Source organism: Diachasma alloeum, unplaced genomic scaffold (genome assembly GCF_001412515.2).
Source record: "Diachasma alloeum isolate Michigan unplaced genomic scaffold, Dall2.0 Dall_scaffold_00201, whole genome shotgun sequence".
Taxonomy (NCBI): domain Eukaryota; kingdom Metazoa; phylum Arthropoda; class Insecta; order Hymenoptera; family Braconidae; genus Diachasma; species Diachasma alloeum.
The window spans coordinates 229971-245493 of NW_021680366.1; the positions used below are offsets into that span (position 1 = coordinate 229971).

General features: G+C 35.7%; 1 protein-coding gene and 1 non-coding gene across 3 annotated transcripts in view; one reads left to right on the forward strand and one right to left on the reverse strand.

The window, feature by feature from the left end:
- LOC107035897 overlaps positions 1-15523 on the reverse strand; it is a 116830-nt gene that overhangs the window by 18000 nt on the left and 83307 nt on the right. For both annotated transcript variants that reach the window (XM_015253530.1, XM_015253531.2), the window contains 2 exons: positions 14864-15091; positions 13567-14003 (listed from right to left, as the gene is read on the reverse strand). In XM_015253530.1, the coding sequence (XP_015109016.1) occupies positions 13567-14003; positions 14864-15091 (665 nt within the window). The remainder of the gene's footprint in view (positions 1-13566; positions 14004-14863; positions 15092-15523) is intronic.
- On the forward strand, positions 3324-3395 carry Trnat-cgu. The gene has a single exon. It is a non-coding gene; the product is annotated as a tRNA-Thr (tRNA).

The following is a 15523-nucleotide window of genomic DNA, read 5'->3' on the forward strand; positions in this document are numbered from 1 at the left end:
CGAATGACTTCCTGATACTCACTATCGTGAGGTTCATATTTATAACGATTTGTGGGGGGGCTTAGGATTTTAGGGGAATTGGAAGATTCGTATTTTTCACTTTTTGGATCAATTCGCATGAAAAACTTAATTGACGTTATTTTTTCCTTCCTATAAAAAAGAAATCATATCGTTGATTGTAAATTCCATCATTTTATAACATATTTATAAAACGTTTCACTGCAACTAAATAATTTTCAAGTTTTTCGTTTTTTTCATTTTAATTGTGACTCATTATTATTATTAAGAAATTAATTGCCGTTATTTTTTTCTCATTTAAAAATGAAATTACATTATTGAATGTCAACTCCACAATTTCATAAAATATTTAGGGGAGAGTGGGGCAAAATGAAACATTCAAAAAAACGACTGCTTAATGCAATTCAAACAAAAAATTTTTTTTTTATTAAATATTTTTTTTGTCAACTTTTTTCAATTCTTGTGAATACTGATGAGAATAAAAAACAGTTGATAAAAAAAATATTCAATGAAAACAATTTTTTTTACTTCAATTGCGTAAAACAGTCGTTTTATTGACTGTTTTATTTTTCCCCACTCTCCCCTACAAAACATTTTATTTCATAGAATTAAGTTCCAAGTGCTTTCATTTTTATTTCCATCGTGTTTTTTTACAATTTTTTCGAAATTTTGTTAAAAAGGATCAATTGAATTTTTTGAGCTTTTCATGAATATAGAGTTTAATAAGCTCTCTATTCATTGACACCAATTAAATTTCAATTTTTCATACAGATTCCAAAAATAAAAATAAAATTTCCAAAATAGTAGATTATGTCATGAGGCCGATCAGCCGAGGTTTATGAGTCATGTGAAGTTTGCAGCACGAGGCGTCGGTAAGTCGGAGACGAGGCTCGCCGAAGGCGATAGCGGGTCTGAATGTAGAATTATTTGACATAACGAAATAATACGCAAAATTTAGATGAGATTTTAATTGATGATAGTACTATGACATGGAAACATAAAATAAGAGAATACTGAAATAAGAATTAAAAAAAAGAGAACCCATTCGGAAGCAAATTGCTGATTTATTAGCAACAATAACTCATTTATAAAAAAATGCAATTGTTTACTTTTTTCATTCCAATTATCACTTACTATTATTTTAAATATATTGTTTATTAGTTTTTCTCACGAACTGATTGATTTCCTGAATGCAGCACCGACAAGAACATTAGAATAAAAAAAAATAGAATAACCCATTGAAAAAATTTAATGTAAAAGCTAATTGCCTCTGTAAATTCTGATTGTTTTCATTGCTAACTGCTAAGAGAAACAGAGTTATTTCAAAGTACAAATTAAACTAATCGAGATTGTTGATACAACTGTGGGATTTTCACCTGGTGGCAGCCCTCGCCCTCCCCGGAAGGCATGCAGGATGGATCAACGGATGTCCGCTTCTTTGGAGCTACCGTTGGCGCACAGGTACATCAACCACACACAGGTATACACATACTTCCAAAATCTAAAACCCAACCCACGAATGACTTCCTTTGTGTATCCTCAACTCACTTATACCNCCCCCCCCCCCTCCCCCCGTCACGTCCTTCCCCTTTCCTTCTCTCTGATGCACTTTGAAACTTATCATCGACAATCGGCCCTGTGTAAAATTATCTCAAGGCGCCATCGCACGAGTGAATCGATCCGAAACATAAATTTGTTGTGAGGAAGGTTGAAAATTATTCCCCGTACATTTCTCACTTTTTGGCCCATTGCTCCAATACGAGATTCAACGGAATTATTTTTTAAGTCGATTTATCACTCTCTTCTTCATCAAAGGTGATTATAGAACTCATATTGCAGAGTTTTGTGCATTACAAAGCATTAACTCTAATGGAACTTTCTGATCTTGTGCCGCTTTCAGTTTAATACCATTTCTAGACTCTTTTGAAGGGGTTGGAGATGAAATAAAACTGTGGAAATGAGTTTAATGTCTGTAAAAATGGGGGAATATGGATATTAGGTTGGGTAGCTCCATTGTGAGGCGGGTGTGAGGGTTTTGGGTACATGAGTTAGGGAGACTCCGGAAAAAAATTCATTGATATAAGTTGCAATCGTTGGGAGCGTCGTGTATTCCGTATGAAATGAAATCGGTGAGAGCGTCATGTATCCCGTAACTTCGCTTCTCCGGGAGCGAATAGCCCCGACTCCTATGAGTTGAGGAGATTTCACTTCTATATCAGAATGAGTTAGGGAGACTGTACCACAGCAACTCGTACGTCATCCAAAACAAATCTGTCCTAGCAATCGCTCTTTTCTACATCCGTCCCAAATCCCAATTTTTCTCCAATCCCCTGAATCCACGATTACATCACAGCATGTTGTTTCCCATTGCTCACGTAACACCAGAAGCCTCGCCTCTGGGAACGATCACTCGGGCGTCCGCTGCGCTCAATCCCCAGCCGGTGCTCCACTGACGTCACTCTCAACAACCCTCAAAATATTTGTCTTCAATTATCTATTCACTCCCAACAAAATCCACGGACTTTTAGAGAAACCCCTGATCTACATACAATCACAAACATATTCAAAACGAATTCAAGCTAATCGTCGAAGATAATCTCCATATTCATTCCTTCGTCATCCAGCAAGATTGAAATATGAAAATCACAGACCAACAAAAAGACTAATGAAGTCTCTGCTTGAGAGGTACACTGATATAATTACATCAGAAGGAACTAGCGTATTTACTCGAAGTAGTTTATCGTTGGAATTGAAATGATGGAGAACGGAGGATGAACTTGTGTAATGCACACAGTGTGCATCAGAAACGATAAGAGGTTTCATGCAGTTGAGAAAAGCAGAAGGGGAGTTACATTTGGGTGGTGAGATTTTGCTTGCCTACATTTGGTTGACGTGCAATGCAAAGAGAATGCGCAATGAGGTCACACGTATACAGGAGTGACACATTCGAGGATAGGTAAGCCTGCTAATGAGCTCGTTGGAAGCACCAAGTGACTCCTCCTTCTGTTCGTTTAGATACTGTTCGGTTGGTGGAACTTAATCATCGCTGGGGAAGATACTCTCGAGGAGTTAGTGCGGTTAGTCCATGAGAGGTTCTTTCTGAAGCATGAAAGGAGACTCCCTAGGGCCACTTAACTACCGCTGGTATAGAGGGTGTCGGGGGAAAATGGGGGGGAAAAAGTTGTTGATGATTTTATCCACTTTTTTTAGGGGTTATGCTGGAGAGAGGAGAATTCCATTGGGTGGAATGTGACTTGAGCATTTGGGGTTGTGAGCGGGGGCCATCTTCACATCAATTTCCGTGGTTCCCGGTAGCTTAGTTGGAAGAGTGCCCGGCGCGTAACTGGGAAACCCGGGTTCGATTCCCGGCTGGGCAGATCGGGATTTTTTCTCTCTAAATTTTAATTCTATTTGGGTTTTTTTTATTTTTCGCCAGTTGATGTGAAGTGGAACTACTTGGATTCACGTTTGAGGATAACTTGAGGCAAACTTTGCTCAGGCTTGAGGAAACATTTCGGATCAAGTGTTCGTTAATTTTAGGGGGGAATGGATGAATGGGAAACAAGTATTATTGGATAACCTGTCCAATTGAGTCAAGTTGGTGAAAGTTGCAACAAGGACGCACGATTTGACTCAAGATTCCAGAAAATTTAGAGATTTATGGATTTTTTTGGATCGAGTAACCATAAATAATAGGTGAAGTAGTGTCAATTGAGGAGACTGTCAGAGTTGATTCAATTGTAACATTGATTTTATTCAAGTTCATGAATCAGTCGAGTTATGTCTAGTTAGGTCTAAAGTAAAAATTTCGAATCAAGTGCTGGTGAATTTCAGCCAATGATGGATGGAGTCTAATCAAGTATTGAGGAATAAGTTTGCAATTTGAGTCAAGTTGTTGAGAGTTGCATGAAATCCGCACAATTTGACCAAAGATTTCAGAAAATTTCGAGATTTATAGATTTTTAAGAGTCAGGCTGAGATTGATTTGATTCAACTTCAAGAATGACTTGAGTTGTCTAGTCAGGTATTAAGTCAAAATTTTGGATCAAGTGCTAGTGAATTTGAGTTAAAGAGGAATGAAGACAAATCAATTATTCAGGCATAACCCATCAATTTGTTTCTAATTTAAGTCACGTCGTTGAGAGTTGAATTAAGTTTATACGACTTGACTCAAGTCATTGAGACTAGAATCAAGTTTATACGACTTGACTCCAGATTTCAAGAAAATTTGAGTTAGGGCTTTTTTGACGCGAGTGACCGTCAATAATATGTGAGGATATCTCAATTGGGCAGAACGTGAGAGTTCAGTCTAAAATTGATTTGACTCAAGTTCACGAATGATTCGAATTCTAACCAGTTAGATCTTTGGATCAAGTGCTGATGAATTTGAGTCAAGGATTAATGAAGCCAAATCAAGCGTTGAGGACTAACCAATCAAGTTAAATCAAATTTAAGTCAAGTCGTCGAGAATTGCAGCAATTACGTGCGCTTTGCGCGATCACAAATGAAACGTTATCAGTCAAGAATTCGTAAGTCTGAACTCAAGATTGTCAATCTCAACTCTCAACAACCATTCTAAATTTTAAATAGACTTTTAATCATCTCGAGTTTTTTCGGGATTTGTAAGAACGAATGACCCAGACGCATCACGACGCACATCTATATAGGCTGGCCTAGTTTGGGGAATAAGGAGAGCACTGCGCGGACCCAACGATCAATAGTGCATTCTTGACTCGCACGAGTTAGAACTTTTGACTCCTTTGTGATAGTTAATCATATCTCCTCGATAAATATCTTGGTTCGTGGGATACTCAAGTTTTAATTGTGATACTTCTTCCGGTTTTGTAGACTCAATCTACCATCAGGAGAGTTTGATGAGCCGGTGCCCGAGTAATAACGCCACAATTATCAAGAAAGTTGAAGATTTCAAACTTTAGAATTGCATTTGATTGAAAATTCCATCGATTTTAATTCAAATTGTCCCTTCAATCTCTGTGGAAACTGTCTTCTCCAGCGTCATTAATTCGAGGGGCTTTATCTCAGCCCACAGAGATTAGTTTTTTTTCCTCTCTTTTTCTTCATTACTTAAGGTAAAGCCATTGAACATCCCCGAGTTACTTTCATAATCCCACCATTCTCGTAATTTCCAATGCCTCGTTAAGGCCGTGGGGCTCTGGTTTCACATAATTTCCCTCATCATAGAAATAAATCTAACGACTAAAAGGGGGATAGTGATTATAACAATACAGTTGTGCTGTGCAAGGTGATTTTTTTTACGAGAAAATAATTATGAAGCATAACTATAGAAAACATTGCTGAGCGGTAATGCAGCGGCACGCGACGCCCCAGAAATTATTGTCGGGGTCAACTGCACCAAAGGTGGATAGCTATTCTCTCGAGATGTTTTGAGGGTAATTGATAAATAATGCGATGTTACTGAACAGATGGTTTTTATGATGTTCAAATGGTTTTGTAGTCTGTTTCATTGCTTAATAATTATTTTGCTTGACTCGGGAAAATTTCTGGCTGAAATTTCCGGTTTACCTTTGGAAATTTTTACCTCATCATAGTTCCACTGAAATTTCGGGGGATATCGTCATTGAGAATTCAAAATTTTATGGAAAAATCAATAGAAACTGCCAATTTCAGTTCAATTATTCCAGATAATTGTAGCTAATCATATATATATATTCTAGATAATTATTATAGAATTATATTCTAGGTAATTATTATATATAAACTTTCTATTTTTTTTTTAATTTTTGAAATGTTTTTTATCGGTTTAATATCAAGGTTCAAAGTCAGACCTGGAAAGTTTAGATAATAAAATCATTGTGAAATGTCCGGAAACTTAGGGTCTAATAGGACTCAAATAAAAGCTTTGATCGACTACAAAAGTAGAAAAGCATTTCACTGAAGAAAAAATAACCAAAGTACTTGGATATCCTTAATGTTACTTGTGTGAAAATTAATACTAAACTGTCCATGACATTTCAATGGTTTTCTAACACTGTAATTTACTCTTGATTAATATTCTTTTGGTGGAATCTTTTATCTGATTTTATTTTGTTTTACATGATAGTTCTGTCTAGCACTATTGACATTACACAGGGAGAATATAAAATTATTTTTTACTATGAGGGAATAGTATTCTAGAACCATACTCACCACATTTAAAATTTACTGTCGAGCATAGTAAAAATTCCAAGTCGGTACAGTACCCCCCGAGAAATGATTTATTTGAATTGAGTAAACTTTACTTGAATCGAATAAGTCCTGTATTAGATTTAAATAAATTATTTATTTCACTCAAATAAAGTTCATTCCATTCAAATAAACCATTTTTCTGCGGGTAGAAAGTGGTGAACTAAAAGTAAAATTCAATTTGGCACGAATAAAAATTTGGTTAAGATTTCTACTTTAAAAAAATCTAGTGTAACGATTTTTGAAGCCTCTATTCCGCTTATCAAGTAATGTAAGAAATGAATTTGTCTTTTTTCAAAATTGTTGAAAACAAAAGATTACATTACTTGATAAGCGGAATAGAGGCTTTAAAAATCGTTACACTGGATTTTTTTAAAGTGGATTATTATTGAAATAAAAATTGATGAAAGTGAGAAATGGTAACGTTTTACTACATTGGCATCCATGGAAAACAATACGCGCCCTGTTTTAGTGAATGAAATTTTAAAGTTGTTTCAGTATGATCCTCGATTACTACGTTCACACTGTAATTTTTGATTTTACATTCTCCTCGTGTAATCGACTCTATTACACTGAGAGAATGATTCCAGAAAAATTGATGGCTAGCACCATAAACGGGTCATAACTTGCACACTTAGAGAGATTATTATGTAGCACCTGAAAAATTGTCATGCTACATGGGAAAAATTATTGTGTAGCACAAGAAAAATTATCGTTCAGCACCGGGAAAATTACTGGGGACACTATAGTTTTTCTGCAGCCGCGCCAGAATTGTTCTGGTGCTACACAATAATTTTTCCAAGTGTGCGGATTGTAACGTTTATGGTGCTTAGCCCATGAATTTTTCTAAAAAAATATTCTCCGTATAAGCTGGGATAGCCATATCCATAAATTATAATTACTGTTAAATTATTATGTAGTCAATTAGTTGATATCACTTTAAAATTTTAATTATTGAAGTAATCATCAATTTAAATAGTAAAATTTTGAATTATTCATTAATCAGTAATTGAGTTACGAGAATTGACGATTCTTATAATAAATTTAGTATTATCTACTTAATAGAGAATTTATAGTTCCATATTTTTAAATATTTAATTCACCGTCAATTGGAAATTTAGATTATCAATTATGTTACTATTTTTAAATTTCGATTACTATATTTAAACCTTGATCAATGTAAGTCAGAAATTCTTTTAACATTGAAGAATCGGGCGATTGATGGCCATCCCTGCGTGTAAGAACAGACTTAGTAAAATCGACGCAAATACATAATTTCAAAATTTTCCAGACTAATCGACAACTTCCGTAATTTTCACTTGATGGATTAAAACTCTCTAGTCACAAGAACCTGTCAGCCAATCTACATTTTCTCTGCCCATTCCTTTCATCCTCGGGTACTTTTGAATTAAAAACTTGAAAACTTCATAATGCCGTCCCTCTCACCACTCCTCTCCGACCTTCGCCACTACTATTGACACTATTAATCCAGCAATGTAATTACTCGCGCACCCACCGACAAAAATACTTCCTCCCTGAGAATAAACACATGTTAATTGAGTGAACTAACAGGATTAACCCCGAAAATTATCACAGATATTCGTGATACTCCACTTTGCACGCAACCGAGCAAAACCTGTCTACAATATCCGATGTGTCGCACATCGTAACCTAGCCCCCGAGTACAATAGGCACCACCCCAATGTGGTGCCCAACAGTTTCTAGGGTTATTATCGTGCTAACAGGCGTGCCTCGACCGTTCCATGGATTTGCATACAGGCACTTTTCACTCGATGACCCCCTGGGCTTTGTACTCCAGTTGAAGGAGTAGGGGTCAGTGTGTTTCACCGTTCGTGCTGTTGTCGTGTCTTGAATTTGCATTGTAATTGTTCAAACTCGGGATTTGTATTCGAGTGCAGTGCGAGATGCTTATCGCTAAATTTTTTCATGATGGTTGATGAGGTATTAGTGGGTTACGTGGAGAGATAGGTTGGGAGCGGCCGCAGCGGCCTAGATATGACAGATTTTATATGATAGATTTTATAGATTGAACTAGGATTCATCGTTCGATTCACCATGTCAAATAGTGTCATCCACATTATGAGGTAATTTTCACTTTAATGTAATAGTTGAAAATGCAATGGTCATTGTTACCGTAACTATTATTTTTTTGACAATTCCCTTGTAGTTGAAATTACCATTGAAATTTCTCTCAGTGCAATGCAAAAATTTATGGAAACTTGAAATTGTTGCTCACTTATTCCATGAAAATTGGTAGAAATCAGGTAAATATATTTTTGAATGTTGAATTGATTTGAAATTCAGTGTAATTTAGTACTAAATAGTCATGTTTTTATTGAACATTCAAGTAAGTGGAGGAATTCTCGTCTTTGGCATTTCATTGAATTTTCTGAGTGTTTTGGGGACACTGTCCTCAAAATTACTAGTTAATTGTCCAAAGAATTTCAAGGGATCTTGTCAGTGAAGATTCATTATTCAATGGAAACTCGTGAATTTCTTCTGTTAATAAGGTATTGGCGGGATACGTGGAGAGATAGGTTGGGAGCGGCCGTAGCGGCCTAGATATGAAAGATTTTAGTTTTAACAGAAGCGTTTTACCTGGTTTGGTGGCATTTTATCAATGGAATGCGTGGCGAAATATTTTCAGCTACACTGTTAACGATTTTTCGTTGGAAGTTTCAGTGTACGTATTGGAAATATTTAGCGAGTTACGGTCTCACTGAAATTTTACGGAAATACGTAATTGAGAAATCACACTGAGAGAAATTTCAATGGTAATTTTAACAACAAGGGAAATGTCAAAGAAATTATATTTACTGAAACAATAAACTTTATAGATTGAACTAGGATTCATCGTTCGATTCACTATGTCAAATAGTGTCATTCACATTATGAGGTAATTTTCACTCTAATGTAATAGTTGAAAATGCAATGGTCATTGTTACCGTAACTATTATTTTTTTGAGAATTTCCTTGTAGTTGAAATTACTACTGATTATCTTTGGTAATGGGATCTAACCTTCCCTGGGCCAATCAGAGTTCAGTATTCAATAACATGAAGTACTTCCCAATTAAAATTACAACGGTTATGTCCCCCTAGCTTTTGATAATTTCCCTGTAGCTTTTGATAATTTCCCTCTAGCTCTGCAATTGTTTTTCTAACCAAATAACTGTCAAATATTATCCTGTGGAGTGAAAGAAAGGCATGAAGAAAGTGAAAATGAGTCGGTTTCGGAAGGATCCGATTACCAAAAATAATCCGTCGAATACCACTTGACCTCCAAAATTAATCGAACATTCTCCTCATGTTTTCCTGCGTATCAACGATCGCGATAAGTTTTGCACAAAAATCCCTTGCGCTACGCGCTCAGGATTTTAATCTGCAAAATTTCTCTCTCTCGTTGTTACGTAACAAAACAATCGGGAAATATCCGATAATTTTGGTCTCGATACCGTCACTTAAATTTTCTGAGTCGATTCCGTAATCGGCGAGCGAATTGTAAGTTCCGTAATTTTTACTCAATATTTCTCTCCGTGTGTATAATCGATCTTCAGTGTATGAGAAATCACCTCGGAAATCGCATTCCAATAGCCCGCAACTTTTAAAAACCCATAGTAATCTCCTCTTAATGTTTAATCATCTTTTCTTTAGTGTTACTGACCCGTGGAATTGTTAATGAATTAGAATTTATTTTTAAGGTTGCATAAATCGCACAAAAAATAGTTATAGCGGCCCATAAAAAGCAACCAAATTAAAATGTTATAGGCACATAAAGGGTCGAAATTTTATGAGATAAATTGGGCGCCAATTCTTCTACATGTGCCTGATACCTCCAAAGTAAAGAATAAAAGAGGAAAATAGTTCCAAAACACTCACAAGGGAACGAATCCCTTGATCGTCTGATTCATTTCATCAGATGAATAGAAAGGGTGAAAAATAAATGGCTCGAACATCCTGACTCAGAGGTATTTTCTCTGTAGTTATTTTTCGCTCCTATTCTTCACTGAAATAAGGGCAAACCACTGAGTGATAAAGAGACAAAGCGGCCTTTTATCGTCTTCGTGGGCTTGTGAATGGGAGAGGGAGGAGAGCGGAGCGTCTCCAAGATCCATTGAAAATTTAGAGAACGACGCCTAGCTCAGGTTGGCAGTAATGCCACTCGTAAGACGAGGGCAATTAGGGGATGAAAGGGGGAGTTTTCGGGGAGGAGGGCTTTGCCTACGGAATTGTTCAGCTTTTGGTTTATGGGTACTGAGAAAAATAAACCTCATTCGGGAGGTGAGCCTCATTTATGCTGAGATCTATGGCGAATTGATCAAATACATACGTGTTATTTGTTTCGTTAAGGACATTATTTTTGTGACACTTCCCACCTGCTAATTCGGCCCAATTACTTCGACGCAACGATTCTGGGGAATTATATTCATTTCTTTACGACTCACAGCACCTCGACTTATCAATTTTTGTATTTTTTTTTTATTCTTCCTTGGAACAATGCGAAGAATCAGTTGTTCCAGTAACGAGGGTGGGCACATTACAGTTCTACTGGAATTAGAAGGAACAGGGTTGAGTGAATGCAGATATTTCCAAAATATCTCCTTATTTCAGGTTTTCTTGATTTTTCTGCATGCGGAAAAATTTATATTTTGAAAAATATGTTAAATTGGCCCAATTTATATAAAAAATATATATATGGTTTATTTGAATTTCTTTATATATTCTTTATAAATTTAAAAAATATATGGAATTGGCCCATATTATAGATTTTTTCAAATATATTTTTTGATGGGGGTCAAGAATATTAATTTTCTATTGTCTGAAATCTATTACGAATTGATCGAATACTTGTCTGATTTTCTTCGCTTAAGAATCATTTTCGTGATATCAGATCATTAGTTTCTCTCACTGTCTTTGAAATCTTCCGAGTCGCTAATTCACCCCAATTATTTCGTTTCAACAATTCTGTTGAATCATATTCATTTCTTTACGACTCACAGAACCTCGACTTATCAATTTTCCTATTATTTTTTTTATTCTAGTAGAAACAATACGAAGAATTAATTGATCTAAGGAGCTAAGGAGGGTGGTCACATTATAGTTCTACTGGAATTAGAAGGGATTTCTTCATTTTAAAGTAGCTCTACCCGTCGGTCGGGCTACGCTGTGCTTTTGGATATTTTCAGTTTTTAAAGTTTCCAACTAAATTGCATGGAAAAAAATTGAAAAAATTTATACTCAGTCAGTATTATCTAAATTAAATTTCGCAAAATATTGATATTTTTTCAAACATTTCCCTCTCATAAATAAATAATAAAATTTGTTTGCAAAACGGTGGATTATTTTTGCTGTGTCAAAAAAATTCTTGATCTTTTCACATCTAATGAAAAAAAATGCAGATTTTAATCTTTGATTACAATGGAAATGTTGATTTTCACATAAGACACTGGGTTAAATCCTGATTTTTAAACATTTCTTCTTTGAAAAACCAAAACGATAATTAAATTGAGAAAAAAATTAGAATTCCGAATCTAATCGAGTTTTCTGCAATTTTTTTGCGGTTCTCAATAATCTTTGAATTTACCGTAAAAGTACTACTTTAAATTCAAAGTTTCATGGAAAAATCAATGGAAACTGTAAATTTCAGTGCAATTATTCCATAAAAATTAGTGGAAATCAGAAAAATTCAGGGTAATTTGCTCTGAATAGTCAAATTATCGGTAAGAATGGAAGGAAGTTGAGGAATTTGTCGTCTTCTTGCTGCAGAAAAATTTGGAATTTTGTTGAATTTCCATTGAAACCTGAAATGTCATGATTTTTCCCCTCTAAATCAAATTCAATTCCATTCTTCTGAAAACTACTAGTCAATTGTCTTTGAAATTTCGATTGTTTTCCAACAGTGTTGAGTAAATGCAGACATTTCCGAAATATCTCCATATTTCAGATTTTCCTGGTTTTTTCAAGAATATTATCTCATTTCGAGAAAAATATCAATTTTCTATTCCTTGTCTGAAATCTATTACGAATTGATCCAATACTTGTGTGATTTTCTTCGCTTACGGAACCATTTTCGTGATATCAGATCATTGGCTTCTCTCACTGTCTCTGACATCTTCCGAGTCACCAATTCACCCCAATTATTGCGATTCAACAATTCTGTTGAATTATATTCATTTCTTTACGAGTCACAGAACCCCGACTTATCAATTTTCTTATTATTTTTATTTCATTCTACCTGGAACAATACGAAGAATCAGTTGTCCCAGTAACGAGGGTGGGCACATGGTAGTTCTACTGGACTTGGAAAAATCAATGGAAACTGTAAATTTCAGCAGAATTATTCCATAAAAATTTGTAGAAATCAGAAAAATTCAGGGTAATTTGCTACAGAATATTCCGGTCTCCGGTGAAAATTGAAGGAAGTTGGGGAATTCTCGGCTTCCTGCTGCAGAAAAATTAAGGATTTTGTTGAATTTCTATTGAAATCTGAAATTTCATGATTTTCCCCTCTAAATCGAATTAAATTTCACTGTCCTGATAACTACCAGTCAATTGTCTGTGAAATTTCAATTATTTTCTAACAGTGTTGAAAGCAGACATTGCCGAAATATCTCCTTATTTCAGATTTTCTTGGTTCTTTCAAGAATATCATCTTATTTCGAGAACAACACTGTTAAAAAAATTTGTCTGAAATTTCTGGTGCACTTTTTGGAAATTTTTATTGAATTTAATTACCACTGAAATTCCAAGGAATTTCGTGGAAAAATAAAAGAGAACTGTCAATTTCAGTTCCATTTTTCCCTGAAAATCAATAGAAAACCAGGAAATTCCGGTAAATAATATTCTTGAATTTTGGGGACAATGACACCAAATGCGATTTGGGGGAAAAAATAAGGAAATTTCAGATTTCACTGAAACTTCAATGTAATTGGACACTGAATATTCATATTAGATTGAAAATTCAAATAAATTAAGGAATTCTCGCCTTTGTGCTGCATAAAATTCTGGAATTTTACTGAAATTTCAGTGCAACCTGAAATTTCTCAATTTGTCCTTCTAAACCGAATTTAATTCCATCTCCTAAAAATTACTAGTCAACTGTCTATGAAATTTCACGATTTTCGAGGTAGTTTTCATTCGACCTTTCCCTCCGTGTGTGACTTCCTCGCTAATAATATCAGATGATTGTTCGCTCTCACCGTATCTCTGAAATCCTCCGAGCCACTAAATTCATCCCAATTATTTCGATTCAACAATTCTGTTGAATTACATTCATTCCTTCATGATTCATCAATTTTCTCATTATTATTTTTTGTTAATCCTACCTGGAACAATACGAAGAATCGGTTGACCCGGTAACGAGGGTGGATGCTCATCCTCAGGTGATCTCTCCGACGCATATCCCTGATCCTGCGGCTCCCCACCAAGTCTACTCGTTTTGATATCAGTTAACCGATCAAACTGACGATGCTTCATCAATTCGCACTCCGGTTTGTGCACAACTTTCATCAATAACTCTCCATCGGGATTGTTACTCTGCTGTTGAAATGCCTGAATTCTAGACGGATCACACCACTTTGGATCGATTCGCCTCTTTGGTAATGTACCAACGAGATCTAGATGATTGTTGTGGTACTTGTCATCATACACACGTGAGTACCTAACAGCCGAGTCTACGGTGTCTACGCTCTGATTTTTTCGCACCAGGTCGAAGTTACCGTGTTTGCAACGGACGAGATCCAGGTCGCTGTCCTGTTGATACCTGAAGTCATAATTATTATTCGATTACAGCAACTTCAAGTGATAGAAGGCGCTTTCAAACACTTCATACGAGTATTTTCACAGATATACGTGATGTTTTTACACTAAGGGAAAAATCGACGTAATATTACGAAAATCATTTCTTGAGCGAAAAACATCGCATACATATTTGATCAATTTACGGTAGGTTTCAGACAAGAAATCGGTGCTTTTCGGGCTAAGGAGGAAGTTATTGAATGAAAAGGTGATGTCTTTTTTCGAAATGACATAATATTTCTTAAAAAACAGAAATAGACAGAATAGTTTGACAGAAGGAAAACAAGATATTGATTCCCTTCGAACTCAAAGTGATTGAGCGTAAGAGACGGTTATATTTTTTTAATATCTGGAGGTTGTCCTCTGATAACATTCAACTGAGGTGAAAATCTGACAAAATTAGGTAAAATGAAATTTTATTCAAGTTAATAAAATAAAATAAACAATGAATTATAGACGATAGAAGGACATTATGTGCAAAATAACCAGTCGGAAGCATATTGTAAATTTATTAGCAAAAATATGTTGAGTATGTCGTGACGAAAGCAATTTCTCAAGTTTTTTCTCTTTGTTAAATACAGTGTTACACTTCAGCAAAAAACTACTTGACTGTTAATGAAATTTCAAGGAATTTCGTCATTGAAAACTGAAAATTCAATAAAAAAAAAAATGGAAACTGTGCAACGAAATAATCTAAGAAACGTGAAATGATCAATTCTTTTTGGACTATATAAATCATCACATAAATCGCATAAATCACATCTATTATGATGGTGTTTCATATCGTGATTCACTGCAACCCATGTTTTTACGGGTCTCACTCACCTCCACGGATTTCCCTCCAATGAATCTTGCGAGCGATATCTCACAAGATCCAGAGCCTGCACTGGACTATCCGAGAAATGCACTCCGTGAATTCTCTTCTTGTGCGGCAGTGTTCCCCCCAAATTACCGCTCATCGTGTCTGATATCACGTTATTGTTGTCTATCGGATCGTCCTCCAGGGACTCTTGGTCATCGAGATTGTTCGGCAGAGATCCCGAGATTTTGTACCTTGAGAGGGAATCAATGATCATTACTCCAACCCCTCGGTTTTATTGTAAGATAAAATATTGGCTCTTCTGATTAAAACTGAACTGTCCCGAATTTTTCATCTTAACTATCCCATGTGAATAGTCTCATTAAATCAATATAGATCTCTAATCATATAATTGCGACTCATAATAGGCTATACAAATTTAAATACTCCATAAGTCAAAGAAATGTTCATATCAAAAACAAATGAAACAATAGTAGATTATGTGATGTATGAGTCGTGCTGCAAATTGCACACGACTCACAATCCGAGGCTATTGGCAGAATGACATAATCTATTTTTTATCACGAAGTCTCGTCAAGGGGAGGGGATGGGGGCGCAGAAGTGGGGTCCAGGGGCCAAGCCCCCAGTGGTGGGAATGAGGTGGGCTTCGCCCCCCCCCCCCCCCC